Source organism: Cydia amplana, chromosome 1 (assembly GCF_948474715.1).
Source record: "Cydia amplana chromosome 1, ilCydAmpl1.1, whole genome shotgun sequence".
NCBI classification, from domain to species: Eukaryota; Metazoa; Arthropoda; class Insecta; order Lepidoptera; family Tortricidae; genus Cydia; species Cydia amplana.
The window spans coordinates 1,881,658-1,902,781 of NC_086069.1; the positions used below are offsets into that span (position 1 = coordinate 1,881,658).

General features: G+C 37.2%; 1 protein-coding gene across 1 annotated transcript in view; it reads left to right on the forward strand.

Annotated features, from left to right (window-relative positions):
- The window catches only part of LOC134654840 (regulator of G-protein signaling loco), a 136,371-nt gene that overhangs the window by 107,002 nt on the left and 8,245 nt on the right, over nt 1–21,124 (forward strand). The window contains exons 5-9 of the mRNA XM_063510311.1: nt 16,966–17,061; nt 17,807–17,955; nt 18,928–19,114; nt 19,591–19,746; nt 20,562–20,678. Of these exons, the coding sequence (XP_063366381.1) occupies nt 16,966–17,061; nt 17,807–17,955; nt 18,928–19,114; nt 19,591–19,746; nt 20,562–20,678 (705 nt within the window). The remainder of the gene's footprint in view (nt 1–16,965; nt 17,062–17,806; nt 17,956–18,927; nt 19,115–19,590; nt 19,747–20,561; nt 20,679–21,124) is intronic.

The window sequence follows — 21,124 nt, forward strand, 5'->3', positions numbered from 1 at the left end:
TGAATTTCGAATTTTAAACAAGCTCACTGACCAGCAATTTCGGTGCTAAAGTTTTTCAATAGAAAGGAGGATGGGTCAATTATACATAGTGCTGCAGACATTTTGGACTAGACTAGTCATTGAGTTTTCACTTCTGTCGGTACTCCCGGAGTGCAACCCGTTGTTTTTTTTTTATACCTAACTGTATACAGGGTACTTCCTGTAACAGGAGCAATAAACTGTAGGCTGTACTCCTCAAACTGATCAACATTTGTTCAGCAACTTTTGAAAATAACTCATGTTTTGATTTTTATTACACTTTAAAGTTTATTCTAAGACGAAATGTTTAAAGCGTGACATTAAGCAACGTCAAACACACTGATGTCAGCGTACATTGAAGGCAATATTTATTTTGTATGAAAAAGAGGAAGTCTAAAGAATTCATAAGTTTTAAAAGTTGCTGAACAAATGTTGATCAGTTTGAGGAGTACAGCCTTTAGTTTAATTTATTGCTCCTGTTACAGGAAGCACTCTGTATAACATTGCACCATAAGAATTTTTCGTCTTAGTCTTTAAAAAACTAAACTGCGACACGCTGTTTGTCTATGAAAAGTATGAAAGGCCAAAAAAAATAAGAGCTTGTAACTTATAGTTTGTCAAGCTATTTCCGTCAGAAAAAAAGCGCCAAATTTAAAAAATGTAGGCGCGAAGAGTTATCGTCCCATAGAAAATTTAAATTTCGCGAAAAAAAAACTATAATTGCTCTACTTCTGAAGGCAAACGCACTTGTCGGTAAGATAATACGAGAAAATGGAGTATGATTTTACAATATAATAAATTTACAATGCCATTAAGTATGTTATTGGCACGAGATAAGATTTCGCGAACCTATATTTGTGGAATTTGTGATTGGGGATCGGTTTGTTTTTATTTGGCATTTAGTTCCTGGAATGTGCCATAGAATCAGAATTAGACGTTTATTGGTACTTTGGTAGAGTCTGCGCGGAAAGACTCTTCAGTCGTGGAATGTATGGGAACCAATACATTCTATGGCTCTTCTCTTTCGGCACAGACTCTAGTACCACAGACAATTCGTTTCATACGATTGTTTTTAAATTGGCCCCAATTGGGGCCAATAAACGGCTTTCGGGACGTATTTGCGATGATAATATTTCCCGATTGCTTGATATTGCTATCAAATTTGCATTTGAAAATGTGACTTGACATCATTTATTTCCTTTAAATTCTTGACCTGAATGCAAAGAGGAAAACAACACGTTCTACCTAAATCGACTGGCTGAATGGAATCAGTTTTCTGTGCCTTATAAATACGGATGAACTAAACTACAGACAACGATGAATTTAAAAAAACCGGCCAGGTGCGAGACGAACTCGATCGCGCACGAACTTCGTGTCACGAAGGGTTAAAAGGGTAAAAAACAAATATAGCTGGTCAAGCAAATCTTGTCAGTAAAAAAAGGCGCGAAATTTAAATTTTCTATGGAACGATATATCCCTTCGCGCCTACATTTTTCAAATTTGCCGCCTTTTTCTACTAAATTAAATTTAAAATTAAAAAGCGGCCAAGTGCGAGTCGGACTCGCCCATGAAGGGTTCCGTATTTAGGCGATTTATGACGTATAAAAAAAAAACTACTTCCTAGATCTCGTTCAAACCAATTTTCGGTGGAAGTTTACATGGTAATGTACATCATATATTTCTTTTAGTTTTATCATTCTCTTATTTTAGAAGTTACAGGGGGGGGGACACACATTTTACCACTTTGGAAGTGTCTCTCGCGCAAACTATTCAGTTTAGAAAAAAATGATATTAGAAACCTCAATATCATTTTTGAAGACCTATCCATAGATACCCCACACGCATGGGTTTGATGAAAAAAAAATTTTTGAGTTTCAGTTCGAAGTATGGGGAACCCCAAAAATTTATTGTTTTTTTTTTCTATTTTTGTGTGAAAATCTTAATGCGGTTCACAGAATACATCTACTTACCAAGTTTCAACAGTATAGTTCTTATAGTTTCGGAGAAAAGTGGCTGTGATATACGGACGGACAGACAGACGGACAGACAGACAGACAGACAGACATGACGAATCTATAAGGGTTCCGTTTTTTGCCATTTGGCTACGGAACCCTAAAAAGGGAGACGCTTTGAGTATGAGTCTGAGCTCATGAGTATAGATATATTTTTGTACGATAAGAGTGAATTGTATTTTTTTAATGCGCAAAAATAAAACGCCGATATTATTTCCGTTCGTATCACAGAACAAGTAGAATGGCGATGCGAACAGGGTACGTGTCGCCGCCGGTTATGAGCAAACGCTCGCATGCTAGTACTCGCCCGCGCTGACCGAAAAACGTAAACATGCCTTTTGCGCCACAATAACGTTCAGATTAAGAAGCCAGACATCAAATCTGTCTAAAGGAGGCGTATCCATTCACCAGGCACACAAGTTTTTACTACCGTTGCGCGAGAAATGTGGAAATGTGGAGAGGAACGAGCGGCGACACCGGTTCCGATACTAACTGCGCGCGATAGCCGTTCTAACCTCTTTACTTTAATATGTTCTGTGGTTCGTATTATCGATTGATAATAAAAACCACAAAAGCAAATTATACGAGACCCGGATATGACCACATCGAAGACTAGCACAGTTTATATAGGGGAAACTGGGGAGGGTTGATCACCCCTTTTGTTTTTAGCATACATTTTCTTAACTATTTTTAGTATTGAATAACTTTATAGACCATACGACTCAGAATTTATCTCTTCATTAATAGTTTGAATTAGAACAGATTTGTGCAATAAATTAGATCATTATTTAATGAAAACCCATACTGTTGACTTTTACCATGTGTCCCCTATGTAAGGGAGACTTGTTTACCCCTGGTCGGGAGCCTTGATCCTAGGGGGATCAAGTGACCCTGGTTCTTGGGACACATGGTAAACATATTTTTACCATGTCTCCCCATACCAGATTCTCATTGATTATATAACTCGGATCGCTATTAGCAATGCATCTATAATTTGTAAAATACACAGCAAACATATATATATTGCATCTTCCATGCTTTGAAGTTGTATTTCCGGTAATCAGATGTCTAAGCCGAAGGGATCAAGTCTTCCAGATTTGGGGACACTTGGTAAAAAGATTTTAAGTGGCAATGTCATATTTCGAGGGTAGTATCTACATTAATTTATTCACTTTATCTACAGAAAATTAATATATGAAGATATCAAACACATATTAATCCATAATCTTATACTTTTTAAAAACAATGTAATCGTATTATCCATAAAACCACATGCAATAGGGAATCAATTTTTGTACCAAAAAAAAAAACAAAAATCTAAGTTATTAACATAAAATTTCTTGTAACAAGCTATTTTTTTTAAAGTTCTTATGAAGGTATTTTTAGCGTCAGATACCTACAGCAATTTTAATTGTTTTACCCATCACTGGTCGTTATTGTTTACTATAATAAATAAGTTTAGAAATATACTGCTCACGTTTCGAGGACGGTGTTTGTGCTGCATAATCCTAAAATCCTTTCTATGGACCGTCGGTTCTATAGTACATAAGGTCGGAAAGCCATTGAAATAGCATTTCATCCATAAAAACAAATATCGCCGGTTGAAAACCAAATATCGTTATAAGTGTTTTTTGTCGACCGAGTAACATCCCCTGTGTGTAAAACGTTTAACTTGATAAAAAAGACCAAGTACGGGTAGTTCGTAAAATGTTGATGTCAACTTTAGTCAGTCTTTTCAAAGGCCACTGTGATAATTCCGTTTTCGGAGTCGGTTGTATAATTAAAAACTGAATTATACGCCATTAAATTCCGTTTTAATAAACAATAATGAGTCAAAAACCTTGACAGTTTAAATCAGTGTTTCTCGATCTGGTCGTACTTTCGCGGCATGATTTACTAAAGAAAAGAAAATATTTATGATAGGTCTATGAATCATTTTGTAAGTAAATTTATTACAATGTATACTTGATCGCTTTGGGGGTGACATGATCCCGGAATCATATCTCCCCTGAAGAAAAAGACAAAGTCTCCCCATACATAGTAAGATTATAAAACGTGCCGTACTCGAAACATGTGTTCGCGTATATCAATGTAATCCAAGTTAATCATCACTTCAATAAACAACAAATAAAATAAGCACACTCACTAACATCATTTCCATCTCATATTATAAAATAAATCCAGTTAAAGCTTACCGAAAATTGAATATAGTACGCAGAAAATCTTTCACCGTCCGCCATTTTTGAACCACTGACTTTTCCGATACAGTGCCATGACAGAACGTGAAGTTAGGTACGAATGAATGAGTGTTACCAGCGCAAAAAATTGTATCTCGTTTGGTTTGATTAAAAATGAAGTTTACCAAGTGTCCCCTAGGGATCGACCCTCCCCACCCTCACCTACATATAATGTAAGTATAATTGTTTTTTTAATTTACTCTTCTAATGTACTTTTACACATTAGATGTGCATTAGCTACTATTTTATTACAGAAAACAGTAGCTCATCAAATTAGTACAATTTAATGTGTTTGCTTTGAGTACTCTCTTTTGGACCAAAAACTATTGTGTTGTAAATTTGTTAAATTAAATCGTCAATTGATTCCTTTTTTTTATTTCACTGTATTAAAAAAAAAAGCAATCACTACATAGTATAAAACAAAGTCGCTTCCTGCTGTTTGTCTGTCTGTATGTATGCTTAGATCTTTAAAACTACGCAACGGATTTTGATGCGGTTTTTAGAGTGATTTATAGTTTGGTAAATAGCGGTGTCTAAAAAATACAATTGGTAAATATCTGCTAAAAATATATCTTTAGTTACAAGAATTAGATAATTTTATTTATGACCTAACTCCTACTTAATAAGAATAAGAATAAGAAACCATTTATTGCCACACACAAAACAGATAGGTTAATTACAAAATATCAAAAAAAATTACATATGTGCGGCAAAAGGAACGGGCTCAGCATACGCTGCGTCAGCTATTTTCATCACAAATTGCCTACGCAGCACTGATTTTCAGTCCGTCCCCTTCACTGAACCACATTGATAAACATCTATAGTTAAATTAAATTAAGACAACATGAATTAGCTTCGTCTAAAAATATCTCTAATCTCCAGTTGTAATTTAATGAGATAAAATCACTATCATGATCCCAGCTCCAGACACACCTACTCAAACAACTAGTACAACTACACCCATCATTTTTTATTTTCATACCACAGATCTACATAGAGTCTGTGCGGAAAGAGAAAAGTCGTGAAATGTATGGGGTCCAAACGACATACGACTCTTCTCTTACCGCACAGACTCTACAAACTAATTGGCCAATTCGAGTTTTAGTTGTTCGATCTGTTTCCGATATGATACTGATCCGTTAGTGTCAAAAGTTTCTTCAACCAAAAACGTCACCTTTGGCTTCGGATTGGCTTGGTAATCATATCAAACATCGAATAACAAAGTCCACGCTGCCCGCTCGTGGCGATAACAGATGCCAGATACGGTGTTAATGATAACGTATGTAATTAAGATGTATAAAGTACCTATAACCGAACTGCGTGGTGAGATACGCCCAGTACCATCGGAGACTTGACGCGGAACGCACGCGCCCAGACGCCTACTATTCGCGGTTGTGTATAATTATATCTTCGTAAACGTCTTTGTCGGTTTCAACTTTCGATGTTTATAGTGTTTTTGGAACGTTAAATTGATTTGTAATCGAACAGATTTTGAGTGTTGTGGCTTTCATTAAAATGCCGTCGGTTAAGTTTGAGAAGTTTATGGCGAAGCTTTCGTTGACTTTTATTGTAAGTTATTTTATTTACTTTTTTTGAAAGCCCTTGTTTTGTTACTGACGGTCTTTCAAATTTTCTTCACGGTACATATGGTGCTACTTTCCCAAATTAGTGCGGGAAATAGCACTTTCCGTGCGTATGTCGAAAGTTTACAGTGGCATATGTACTGTAAAACGTTGTACGATACACGTGCGAATAGGTAATTCGCAACTCTTGTCGATGTTTTAATTTATCGCCACTTGTTTCGAATTTCCTCTTTTCCGCACTTGTATCGTAAATAACTATTGTATATGTGAGTTTGGATTATAGATAGTTTTCAGGCCAGCTCAATGCGGATTGGGAATTTAACACCTTGAAATTTATTTTCAGTAGTACTAACGTATTCATTTTTTTTTTAAATGACTCCATTCTATCAAACGGCAAATATAATACTATTTATTTAGAGATGCCTATAACCCTCTTGAAAATTCAGAACTACCTGCCTAACCTGCCTTAGCTAGTAGAGACCGTTTTGGGATCACAACACTTTTTTCGTCAGTAGCAGTAAAACGACAATAGACAATTAACTATTGTTTCTTTTGTATTATATACAGGCAGTATAAAAAAGAAAAAATTTAATGAGACTGACATATGCAAGGAAGTATATTACTGTGCATATATAGTAACGTTCAGGATGTATACATATGTAATATAGTTATATTAATGCAGATTACACGCGTGTTTGCGAAAGCTGTAGGATAACGGACGTCATGTTCATATTCTTTGTATCCGGAGTAATGGTCATATTCATGAAGACAGTAGGTACTTACTGGTTAGAAATGTATAGTTTTCTGAGTAATATTTGAATCATCATCTTCCTCACGTTGTCCCGGCATTTTGCCACGGCTCATGGGAGCCTGGGGTCCGCTTGGCAACTAATCCCAGTAATTGGCGTGGGCACTAGTTTTACGAAAGCGACTGCCATCTGACCTTCCAACCCAGAGGGTAAACTAGGCCCGTATTGGGATTAGTCCGGTTTCCTCACGATGTTTTCCTTCACCGAAAAGCGACTGGTAAATATCAAATGATATTTCTGATCTGTCTCCATACAAGTCCAAATTTCATTTAAATCGGTTTTTAACTTGAAGAGGTATCAGACTGAGTTACTTTTGAATTTATAATACTAGTAGGTATTTAAATAATACATATTACTCTTAAAAATAATTTTGGTACCTACACTTTTACAGCATAGTAACACAACATTTCAAATGTATGTTACTAGAGTCTGTGCGGAAAGAGAAGAGTCGTGGAATGTATGGGGCCCAATAAATACCACGACTCTTTCCGCACAGACTCTATGCTGTTTAAAATGGTCCTGTGATTAACTCCATCCGTCGTGAATAGCTGTAGTAAGCAGGGCTTGTTAACGTTACCAATTCACATTATAAAGTAACGTTACTTAACGTTAAAATCATAAAAATACCTTATTACCGGTAGTAAATGGTAACGATACTTGATAACTTAACATTATTATAACGTTAGCTAGTTAACGTTAATTTTACCGGTAATTTTACTTTTTATTGCAGGGCTTGTTAACGTTACCCAATTCACATTATAAACTAACGTTACCAAACTAACGTTAACACTATCATTCTTTAAGCTGATATTTGCTTGTAATTTCATACACAATTTTAAGGCCAGTAGACCTTATTGACCATAAATACGGCAGGGCTTCTGTCAAATTGAAATAGAATCAGTCAAAATACATTAAAGATAATTATGTACGTTAGTAAAACTCAACTTTAATTCTAGTAGTTAGAGTTCATAGTCTTTTGTCATTATTCTTTATGTTTATCAAATGAAAGAGGTGGTATTCTACTTGTTTAAGATCTTTGTCCAATATGCATTGCGTCTCACTCTCTCATTAAGCAAAATGTGAGACGCAAATACACAATGGACCGAGATTGGACAGATAAAATACCACCCGGCTGTGTCGGAATATATTTGCCAAAATAAGAAGGTTGCAAAACGTCATAAATTAGTTTGTTAAATATGATGGTATAGCTAATTCGTTACTTGGTCGGTTTATATTAGGTACAGGCGTCTTTGATATAATATACGTCAAGATTATATAGGTTGGATAATGTCTTGATTTTTTTTGTGAAATATGGAGGTGTTGCTGAAATGTAATTTAGTCGGATTATATTAAATGAGACACCTATTTATTATTGATGTTACTGCTTGCTTGTAAAATAGTCTGGTCAGCACAGTTCATAATGTATGAGAGCTCTACATGAATTCTCACACCAGAGATTTTTTGAGATGTGATAACCTATGTTGCAAATACTATATTTAAAAAGAAATCTCCACAAAATATGTCACATTCTTTTAATAAATCCAAACTATTATTAAAATACAAAAAATATATCAAAACATGAATCCGACACTCGAGATTTTTTAATATGCAGTTCTCAAATATATACTCATTATGTATTTATATTTTCTCCCAGCTTGACACCAAAACCATTTTCTTTATTAAAAATATTTTTTTTTCATAAAAATAACAACTAATGTGTACATAAAAATTACATGTTAATTAAGCTCTGTATATTTACTATATCCTACAAAAAAATCTCACGTAAATTAATCCATTTAATTACTATTAACCATTTTTGTTTTGAAAATGTTTCCGTTGCTTCGAGAAAATGGTCAGTGGGTTTGTTTTTCACTTTCTCAAATCTCTTTCTCATGTTAGTGTAACAACAAAAAATCTCCCACGTATATGTAATACATATTGTATGGAATAAAACCATTATTAAATCATCCAAGCTATTTAAATTACCCTAAATGGCGGGTACTGATTCACTGTAGAGAACGTTTTATCGACTTCCATATCTCCGTCTCACTTCAATGTTCGCGGCAGACGATCGTTCCGCTTCAACAGCCGAGAGTTCGCGATCCGGTCGACCGTTAATTCTCCCATGACTATCTTACCCAGTTTCATCGGTATGCGTTGCGCGCTTACTTAACACACCTCAGGCCAAGCTCCTATAAAACGCGCAATGCATGCATACATTGCGGTATCTTCTATATGTCACATATGTCAGCTATGAGGCCTATGAGGCTATGAGGCTATGACATGGCTATGACAGACTGTGGCAGTTAGTTCCAAACAAGTATACAGACTTGTCTACCCACCATAAAGTTTTATATCACTCCTTAGTGAAAAACCATACGGTTTGTGCGAAGTTGAGCGTTATGTCAATGCTAATAAAGATGATGGTTTGACTTACGGAAATGAATAATATAATATCATTTTATTTTATACTTACAATTCCCGTTTCATTTACACCCAATATTAAATCTTTTTCCGTAATAAAATGCGTATATAATTACTGTCATCATCTGTATTTATTTTATTTCTTTAACCCCTTATTCATAAACGCGCTACAAACTTCAATTAGCTAATAATAGTAATAATCGTTTGTCCTTATCTGTCACTTTAACTTATGTATTTGTAAGTAAGGGATAAACATAATTGAACTAAATCAGGCCCGTAAAGTTTATGAATAAAGTGGTTAATCTTTATTGCACAAAAGAAAAACCTTATAGTACAAGAGGCGGACTTAATGCCATAAGGCATTCTCTACCAGTTAACGATGGCTTGTCCTCCGGGCCATTTGATCGATGACCTCCTTTGATTATTTATTTTTAATGGACGCTAAAATCCAGACAGGAACTTCGATTTTGACATTTACCACAGTAATGCAGTCGGTAGCAATGTCGCGCTTCAAAATTGCTGCAGTCGACTGCATTGCTGTAGAAAACGTGAAAAAGGTCATTCAAAGGGTAATAGGGTTATATACACCGCGGGGGTTATTACCCGAAATATTTAAACCAACGATTTTAGATCCTAATTAGAGTATATAAAGTTATATAACACATAGTCCAAAAACCCTTAATTTAAGAGATATTAATTATTTAAAACAAATCACAAGTTAAAAAAATCTCAATTCTAACACACCCTTATGCGTGACGTAGCCACCAACTAATTTTACACGCAGACGCACTAACTGCATGGTTATTAGCCAAATTCGAACTTCTAACGAAATTTTGTTCTGTTCTCAATCACGAGAGTGCAAACTATTTACCTTCACGATAACTGGCTGATAGTTTGACGAAAATGACGAAATTGATGTCAAGATATGCGCAAGATAAAATCTTTAAATTTGATTGACTGTAATAAATAAAATTCGCCATGCCGCATTATCCTCCGGCTCATTTAGCGGATATTCACTTTGTGTACGGATTTGGAAACCCGAAGAACTATGTGCTTCCGGCACGACGGACCCACTTCAGCCTCGTTCCCAGTTCGTAAATTGGCTAGACGAACAATACCCTGAGAGGTGGATTGGCCGTGGAAGCAACGTCCCAACCTGGCCCGCCCGGTCACCTGACTTAACGCCATTGGTTTTTTTTCTATGGGGAACTCTGAAAGATAAGGAAGGAATACTCAACACCAGTGAAGTCTGGAGAAGAATTATTAATAAAAATTCGAACGGCTTCCGAAGAAATAAAGAACACTTTTGTAAACCTAAATAATGAAATCCGTTTAAAATTAAATCTTTGTGCTGATAACGGTGGTACACACTTCGAAAACCTAATTCATTCTTCTTCTTCAACCTAGCGTTTTCCCGGTCTAGCGCCAGGGTCCGCTTTCCTGCTCAGCCTTCTCCACTTTGCCCGGTCTTCGGCATCCTCAGGTGTGAAAACCTAATTCATTCAATTAATAAAAAAGCGTAATTGTTTAACATAGTTGTTTATTTTACTTTACTCAGTATAAATCAACACATCGAGAATTTAAAATACGTACTGATAAGCATGATCGATATTTTAACAAAAGGTCATTCATTGATTTTAACAAAGTAATCATCCCTTTCCAGCTGTAGTATGAGTTAAAACAATAAGAGACATGATTTCTTTCGGATATAATCATGGTTAATGGCTTTGGTTATCTCACTCAAAGGAAAAGATTTTATCGCAAAGTTTCAACAATAATAACTGCACTGTACCTACTGTTGTAGTAATTAATAAAGTTTTGATACAATTTGTGGTATTTTGAGGTGCCAATCAATTGAAATAATTTCAACGTAAACATGATCCTAGACATAACTTGACACTTTTTGTCATGGAACACATGTCACTGCATTCGCCGTGCATCATCATACGAGTCATCGGAGTGATTCGTGAAATGTCATGCTCGCTCTCTGTTTCTCTACTTGAGATTAATTAAACTCGCTCACTCTCTGAATAAAGGTTTGTTCACAAAGAAGCGGTAAATTAATATGATTTAATTTGTACTGAAATAGTAGTTTAATTAAAATATATAATTGGACCCATGTTGATATAACATTATTTACTCGTACTGTCGTCAAAAATACGTGGTTTAAATCTTTCGGGTTATTAAATCCCGCGGTGTATAAGATGAAATGATGCATTAATAAAACTTTAGTTAACTAACAATATTATATTAAATCATTAACAACTTTGACAGCACGATCTCTTCGCAGGTAGGTGCTCTACAAGGAGTTTATATTACAACATTATTTCCAAGAAATAATCTCTCATTATTAAATTATACAACGGGACTTAATCCCGTATCGTTGTATAATTTAATAATGTGTAAAAATCGTGAAAGTTTAAATCAGTGTAATCTCTCATTGTTACGAAAATGTTGGTAGGGTGGCTTCAGGTTACTTTTCGTTCATATCGTCTTGGATATGGGTGAACATGGTGTTAATACACTCAGTATCAATCAAGCTGTAAAGATATTGTAGCCTGGCCTTTTCTCGAAAAGTCTTCTAGAAAAATTTACGCTCATGTCGTCTCGGATATGAGTATATTTGGTATCAGTGCATTCAGTATAATATCCTGAACACAAATATATGAGATGACAAGCGCGAAAGTGGTGAGGGTAGTTACTGTGATGCAAAGTTTTTAACATTTTTCTTTTAAACATACCATGTGGGGTACCAAATGAAAGGGCCTTGTGAGTAGATCACAAATATATAACATACTGTAACACTTTTACTACTTAATCCAACAAATTATTTGAAAACGTTCAAAAATTTCACAATGAGTTGATTTCCAACTGCTCTAAATTGACTAAGATAACTTGATCCCAAGTTTCCTTGCAATTATACGTAATCGAGGGCCAGGCTCATACTAGTTCTCATGTGGCGATGCGCTATCGCTAACAAAAACTAAGCGTTACGAATTGCTGACATTTGCTTCTTTTAGTTTCTCTACTCAAGCATCGGATGACAGGATCGTTGAAAAGGGACAAACATATCCTTTGACGTTACGTTACTCTTCTCGTGAATTGTCAAATTTTAAAATTCGAAATTAGCTTTGGAATTTGTCCGGGTGGCTATTCGAAGTATAACTTGGTGGACGATACTTACTAACCAAATAAGCTTGAGATCCAGTATCATAGATAGTTGTAAGACTTCAAGGGTCTATTTATATCTGACTGTGCATCCTGTATTCTAAACGTTTTGTGAATAGATATAAAAATTGACACCTATCATTTTTCACATAAACACAGACACTTTATGCATTGAATTATTAAACCTTAACGCAATGCCATAAGTCATAAGGTATATTTTCCTAATATACCTTGATGCTAATTCGAACTTTGTTATAAAAGATGTCATTTTATATCATTCGCGCGTGCATTTCACTCGTACTAGATGAAATATGTATTGGTGCGAGCGAGACGGTTGGGCGAATGATAACAAAATGATATCTTTTTGACATCTTAAACAAAGTTTGACTTGGCCTCTGTGGAAGCCTGGAAATACAGCATACTTCATTGACTTTTTATGCTGGAAATTGATTTAATTATTGCGAGAAAAATAAGTATGTAGTCTTCAATAACTTGTACAGTTATGTACTGCCAAAAAACTAGAAGTGTCCATTAATTGTGTAGAACATTATTTGCTGTTTGTTTCCAAAATCATGCTGCTATTCTGCGAATATAGCAGTTCCTCGGGCAGATAAATTAAACATGATCGAAACAAATACTATTAAATTAACCACAATAGTAAACTTTTCTCTCAGTGTGGGATATTCTCAGTCATGGAAAACTTACAAAATTGAGAGTGAATGAACATTCGCTCGATTGTCAACGATGATGGCACCTATCAGTTAATCAAACGGTAAATAAGCAGCTGTTAACGTTACCTACTAACGTTAACAATGGTGTATCGATACCTTTGACTTAACGTTAGCTCAAATTGACAGCTGCTAACGTTACCATTTTGTTACCGGTAAAGAGTAGTATAACTAACGGTACCTGGTCTAACGTTAGTTACAACTTAACGTTAAATCTGTCACCTTGTGGTAACGATACCAACTTTTTAACGGTATTTAAAGCCCTGGTAGTAAGGCGCTCAGTGAATGGGTCTGTAAATCATTCAATCAAGCCCTATCAGCCAATGATTGGCAAATTAGCCTATTAACACATGTTATTGGCTCTTATCTGCGCTCATTATTCAATTCAAGGAATGATTCATTTGTGTGTGAAAATAAACAATGTAAATGAATTGTTTATAAACATTATCTAACAATGTATGTTTCAGATACAACTTTCGGTGACGTTATCTGCGGATTATTACTTTTATATTACAGCGGTGATTTTTTTTTACACGTTTTGGCGTTGTTCGTTTGTCCGTTCATTGCAACAAAGATTTAGTTACTTCAATCATCTAACTAAAAAGTTGACACATTGTGCGATTTGTATATATAATAGGGTATATTTAATTTTTTATTGGCGAGGAGCTCTAAATTCTATAGTCGGGTTAAGTTAAGAAGTAAATTTGGACAGTTATGAATTGACCCTTATATATATGTCACTAAGGCTATCAGTTAAACGGTAGGTCAGCTTCGTAAATATAAGGGTCAATTCATAACTGTCATAATTTACTTCTTAACGTTACACCTACTATGTATAGTGATTCTTAGGCCCGTAACCGCTTGCACCATTCCACTAACCCGGGGTTAACCGGTTAATCATGGAGTTACCATGGTTACCAGTACAATTTGACACTAATTTAATGGTTTAACCGCTTAACCCCGGGTTAGTGGGATGGTGCAAATGGGCCTTAGACATTAAACCAACCGTTTTTATTTTTATTAAACTTACAGAAAAAACAAATAAAGACAAATATGAACGCTTTCATAAACTTGTTTACATTATATTCCATTCCTGAAACGCTAATATTACCTGTTGACCGACTTAGTCCCCGTTTCCGAGTTGCATGACCCCGATGACAGACTCAGACTGGACGATCGCCAACCGCGATTGTTTGAGGTATGCCACTTCGGCGCCTGTGCCACAAGCGGTAGCGGTTTATTTTATTTTAAATTTACAAAAGTGTATTCATAATATAAATGTCTTTAACCATAAATGCGGTACTTTTCCTTACTTTTCTTCACTTTATCTTGACCTTAAAAATGACCAACGATAATATAGATTAAACAAAGTTTATCTTATAATATCTTATCTGTACTTCAAGGCGATAAATATTTATACAATTTCTGCCAATCGGTTGTTATAGTGATTGATGCCTTGAACATGCACTTCTGTCTGTAAAAATGAGTCCATATGATTGATGCATGCTGTCTGTTTTGTTTATGTATTATACATTATATACTTACAATTATAGAGTCAGACCGAGAAAAGTCTGCAGCTATTTTGATAGCCCACGCAGTGCAAGTGTCATTTTAAACGTCAAACTTCTATGAATTTATGACGTGTAAATAACACTTGCACTGCGTGGGCCATCAAAATTGCTGCAGACTTTTCTTGGTCTAACTCTAAAACCGCGATAGGCGAGTATAAACTAAGCAGTTGTTGTTAAAAAAAACAAGAGGTGACTATGGTCACCGTAGAATTTTTATAATAAAACATTATCATAATCGTTTAGACCTCAACAATCGCCCTTCGCCGGAAACTCTACTGTTTCGTTAGCAATGCGTATTGTTATTATAATTTAGTATTGTCCCTCGGCGATGACTATAATGACTGACGTCTAAACGCTCAGTATGGAACGAAGCACCGAGCGCGAAGCACATTTAATTAAAAATCATATTAAATGTTTCCTCTGTAGCAAACTGACAGCATTATCGTTTTACGTATTAAAGAAAGAGTCATTGTTTATGGTTCATATTTTTTTTTATTTTCAAATCATTCATTTAGTTAGTGATGGGAAAGTGATATAATAGTTTTTATTCGGTTAAATATTCATATGGACCATTTGAATCGATGTTGGTTGTGTATAGTGAAAATGGTTGTGTGGTACGACACCGAGGACTCGTTAGACGAGGTACTAATTAGATTTTCAATCAAATTCAAAATTCAAATTCAAAATTATTTATTTCATGTGATTTACACACATAGCTATATACAACAATAAACATACAAGAATTACACATAAACACAACATATACACATTAGAATTGACACATATCTCAATATTTGCTACCACTGTATCACACTTGTAGGGAATGTAGTCCCTCACAGTGGAGTATTATGGGACAGTCTGGTTTCTGGTGGTGGTCGTGGTTTTAATTGTACATTTATAATTAGATTTAAAATTGATAATAGTGTTGTACTTATACTTGTCCGCATTTCCGATTATTAAATGCTAGTCAAATATTTATATAATATGCACCATTTGATATGAATATCGTCAGAGCGTCATTTCCTTCCTCTGAGCAATTCAGAAGTTATTTACAAGTTCCCGTAGGACGTCGATGACTCATACAGTTTTTATAAATTGTATTTCGTATCTGTTCCGGCAAACCGTTGTTATATCTACATACAGTGTCAACCCATATAGATTTTTTTATTGTTTAAATGACATGTACGGTCAGCAGCAGAAGTTGCTAAGCGGGCAAGGTATTCCAAATTACCTTGACACGCTCTTATTCTCTTAACAATAAAGTTGCGTCAAGATCATTTTGAACACCTGGCCCGCTTAGCAACTTACTTACATACATACTTCTTTCTTACATAATGTAAGTTACATTTTAATGTACTTCCTTAATTCTCAGTGTCCTCTTAAATCGCAGTTTCACACGATAGTTAATATGGGGCATTATCTATGAAAAGGGACCTAGCTTATTGTCGATGGCGCTTACGCCGCACAGCGTCGCGCGGCATTGTATGCATATCGGAGCGTAAGCGCCATCGACAATAAGGTCCCTTTTCATAGATTACGTCACATATATTTAACGAATGATTGACACTTGTGAGATCACCTGGGTGCCTCTCTATCTGCGTAAACTGCATTTTCTCTTGTTTAATTTTTCGTGGTAGGTAATTCTTTTGGTTTGTTCCTACTTACGTAAGCAAAACTTACAAGTGTATCTCGGGCCTAACTGTAGGTACATGATAATAATCCTGACCGAAATTCAGTCATATTTTCACATTTTATTTAGTACGATTTTTTCTGCTCTAATACAGCTCAGCCGAGGTTTGAACCCACGATTTTTAGCTACCACACCACACACATAAATAAAGGTTAAGACGTAAAACGAAATCGAAAACACCTTATAAATATTAAAATCACGGCTGTTGGCTCCCACGGTCTAATAACCGTAAGTACTAAACATATTTGAGTTGACTCATTTGGATTTCCCTTTCTTTACAATACCATCGTTGTGATAAGAGAACAATATAATATAAAGTATATTATAATTAGCAGCATTGTTGCTTGTGTATTTTTTTATCGTTGGTATATAGTATAAAAAGCTATAAAAATAGGAGTATATCCTACATCTGGCTCTATTAAAGTCAAAGTCAATCAGTCAGTCATTAGTACATACGTTTATGTATTAGGTACTATAATAATTTAGTCGAGTAATAAGTTTATGAATTTATTCCGTAACCATTGGAGATTCTTATTCTCAAGAGTCACTCGAACCTATAGCCGCCGCAATACAATCGAATCGCGAGAGCTTTAAATTCAATCGTGTGGCCTGTTAAAAAGATTGCGGTTTACCTATCTAATGACCGTGTTTATTTCTTTGTTTGTTTTGATGATGTGGTTTCATGCAAATATTTATGATTATTAAAAGTGTTGTTTTGTCAACAGAGCGAGCAGACGTCACCGTTCCGGCGCTGGACGACGGGCAGCGGCGCCGGCAGTTCCTATCGCCACCATCACGACCCGCGCGCCATGTATAATAAGGTAGGTCGCCATACCCAATTTATTTATAACCTCTTCTCTATTGTTTCGCGCTCGGCTCACGACTGCTCTAAAGCAGGGATGTTGCGAACATCCGCATCCGCAACCGCGGAACTTCCGCATTATTTTCGACATCCGCATCCGCATCCGCATAAAATCGATGCGGAGCTTATGCGGATGCGGATGTCGAACAAGTCGGTACAGGAGTTTTAGCGGCGGCGTAAGTGCTAGGTAATTTCGTCATTACCTATAACGACATCGTCTAGAATAGTCTAGATCCAGAAAAGTCGGCCAAGTTACTGTTTATTAAATATAACGCACTTATATTCTTGCACAAATACTAAACGTTTCGTTTTTTTTTAAATAAAAAGTACTAAAAATTTAATATTTCACGTTTTTTAAGTACGTAATCTTGACATCCGCATCCGCATCCGCATCCCCGGATGTCAAAAAATCTGCATCCGCAACATCCCTGCTCTAAAGGGTCAGTCCGCCGGATCAGCCCGTCAGTTGTTCGGAGTTGTCACCTTTTGCGTTTAACTGCCCGACTGCTCCGCCGGACAATGAGAATTGTCCATTACCTGTTCAGTGCCATAATCATTCAAGGTGCGTTCAGATTTTATTTGATTTATACTCAATTTTAAAAATACATATTCATAAAATGCATAGGTTTAGGGACGATGCCGCCCGATGAGCAAAAAACGTATTCTAGATTTATTTCCATTAATACTCTCATGATTTTTTACAGCAAATCAGCGAGGGTGCCGCACCAGCGGTGCCTGGTGCGGGCGGCGTGGCGCGCTGGTCTTTAGGTCTTGAACAATTGCTGGCAGATCCAGCAGGTGCTGCGGCATTCGCGCACTTCCTCTCCAAGGAATTTGCAGCTGAGAACATTAGGTGAGACTTTAATAATGGGAAGGGCTGGTCTATAGATCTTGAATAATTACTGGCGCACCCAGCAGGTGTTGCGGCATTCGCGCACTTCCTCTCCAAGGAATTTGCAGCTGAGAACATTAGGTGAGACTTTAGTAATGGGAAGGGCTGGTCTATAGATCTTGAACAATTACTGGCGCACCCAGCAGGTGCTGCGGTATTCGCGCACTTCCTCTCCAAGGAATTTGCAGCTGAGAACATTAGGTGAGACTTTAGTAATGGGAAGGGCTGGTCTATAGATCTTGAATAATTACTGGCGCACCCAGCAGGTGTTGCGGTATTCGCGCACTTCCTCTCCAAGGAATTTGCAGCTGAGAACATTAGGTGAGACTTTAGTAATGGGAAGGGCTGGTCTATAGATCTTGAACAATTACTGGCGCACCCAGCAGGTGCTGCGGCATTCGCGCACTTCCTCTCCAAGAAATTTGCAGCTGAGAACATTAGGTGAGACTTTAATAATGGGCCTTCCCTTTAGATCTTGAACAATTACTGGGCAGACCTCAAGTGCTGCAGCATTCGCGCATTTCTTGTCTAAAGAGTTTGCAGTGAGTAAATAGAGTAACCAGTAAAGTTTTGGATCTAGCTTGTGTAGCATTCTGGCAAATTGACGAACTAAATCTGAAAAGAAAATCCTTGCATCGCCAACTGTCATCCATCCCACAGAGAACTGTCAAACTTTTCATAGCAAATTTTATGTTGACAGGTATTTTTGTACAATCGGCTTTTCCTGTAAACTTGATCACAATCTCTATTTGATTTTCTTTGCTTTAACCCTTTGAACGTCACGCCTATCGTGTGCGCGTCATCGTAAACCTTGTCGGAATGCACGAAGGTTCATATTGAGCTATTAGCCGCCCGTTTTTGGTGGTTAAAGGGATGTCCTTAGAACATAGGATATGCATCCTACGTTAATACTGAATTGTCATTGTTACCCAGGTTCTGGTGGTCCTGCGAGCAATACGCCGCGGCCCCTGAGTCCGGGCGCGCGGCGCTCGCCCAAGAGATCTGGTCGCGACATCTCGGGGAAAAGGCCCCTGAACCAGTCAACGTGGACGCCGCTGCGAGGAGAGCTACTGAATTAAGGATGCACCAGACACCAGCGCCACAAGACTTGTTTCAACAGGTGTGTAAGATATCCTTGGAGTTACCTACCTAGCTTCTTTAATATGAATGTGAACCGTTCCGAGCTCAATCATAAATGTCTACCAGAAACGTCAGAATTAACCAAATAAATAAACCAAACAAATAATTAAACCAAATAAAAAAGTAAATAAATAAACTTCATTCGCAAACAAAAAGTCCGGTGTCCATGAATTATCTTAAAAGTATGGAGATCTTTCTTCATAATGCCGACACTTGATTTGATTCCGTCGTAATGATAAAGTGGCAACAATATTTTAGCCTCATTGGCTCTGTGTTCCACAATGGCGCCCGCCTTGCAGCTTCGGGACAGATTAATATATGTAACTTTGTAATTGTTTTACCTACATTAATAAATGAATTATTATTTGACATTCGATAGGCATTGTAGTTTTTTATGCCCGCTTTTCGCTCGGTAGTGTTGTTATTGAAAAACGAACTTAATTATTTGTCCAACAGGCCCAGAAGCAGATCTTCAACGTGATGAAGTTCGACTCGTACCCTCGCTTTTTGCGCTCCGGCGTACACGCTGAATGCGCACGCGCAGATCTGCGCGGGCTGCCGGCGCCGTACGCGCCGAGAGCGACGCAGCCTGACCCCCCGACGCCTACAAAGGTGAGGATTTTTTTTTAATTCATTTTTTATTTACACTACGTCATGGTGACCTAAAGTCGAATTATGTGAGGTATAAAGAAATCTAAAGCGTGATAATGCGTGTTAAGTGCAAATGGAATGTTGGTGTCAGGCACCAAAATTGTAACAGACCTACCATTTAACTCATATGTTGGGTGTTTACAGACAGACCATAATATGAATCAGACGCATAAAGCAAAATCTTTAACAAGTAGCTTTAGTAAAGTAATTTCTGGCCAACCGTCTGAATTAAGTGGTACATTTTGTAGCAAAATAAATTAAGTTTTGTTACTTGATTTACACCTTATGCAATGTCCCATTGATTAGTCGTAGATCGAGTTATAGTTACAAATCCGAATATTTACCATTAAATTCCTTACCACATTCACTGTCAGCGACCCGCTAGGCTCTCTGTTCGTATGCGCTTTTCGTTACAAAGCGGAAAAAACTTATTATCCGCTACGTAGCGCGTAGCTCGCGCTGGCAGTGAACGCGTTATATTTTCAATGGGGTTGACCGGTCGAAGTATTTAGCAGATGGCGCCATCATAGCTTGCCCTGTGAAACCCTAGAATTGTGTCAAATATTTGTTTTTTTAATGCCCTGGATGCCAGCCCTTTAAGCCAAATCTCATAGAAAAAGGGGCACGCTATGGCGCCATCAATGCAAACCTTTGACAGTTGCCAATCCCATTAACACCCTTCTCACAGCCTCATTTCTCACCAGCACCACGCACCCGTCCCATCCACCAGCCGACCCTTAATAACCGTCCGTTGACAGTGTTTTGACGTTGAACAGCTGAAGAAGTCGGCCTCCAACGCGTCGGAGCGCCGCCGCAGCGGGGGCTCCCTGCTGCCGTGGCGGCTGCGCGCCGGCTCCCGGGACCGCGCGGCGGACCACGCGCCCGTCACTGATGTGAGTCTACTTTCTGCCGACATATGTGACGTCCGCAGACAATCCAACCTCTAGACATAGCATAGTCGCGCTACCCCCTCTGCCGGATACGGTAGCGTTACTCCATCTTCGAGTCAATCCCGTGCCGTGATTGGTGCTTGTCTTTGAACGGACCAATCACGGCACGGGATTCGCTCACCTCGTCCCCCCGCATCCCCGTATTTTTGGCAGCATCGGTTTCATGAAAGAATTCGCCTAAGCTCAATCTAGAGGTTGGATTGTCAGTGGTGACGTCCCACGGATAATAAAATAAAAAAAAAATAAAAAAGCCTTATATTTCTTACAAAAAATAAAAATTACACACTTTTAAATAAACCTATTTCTACAAAACAGTAATACGTTCTAACATTGCTTTATACTAATAATGTAAGAACCCCTCGCTACTCGAAGGTGAAGGCCTCCTCTAG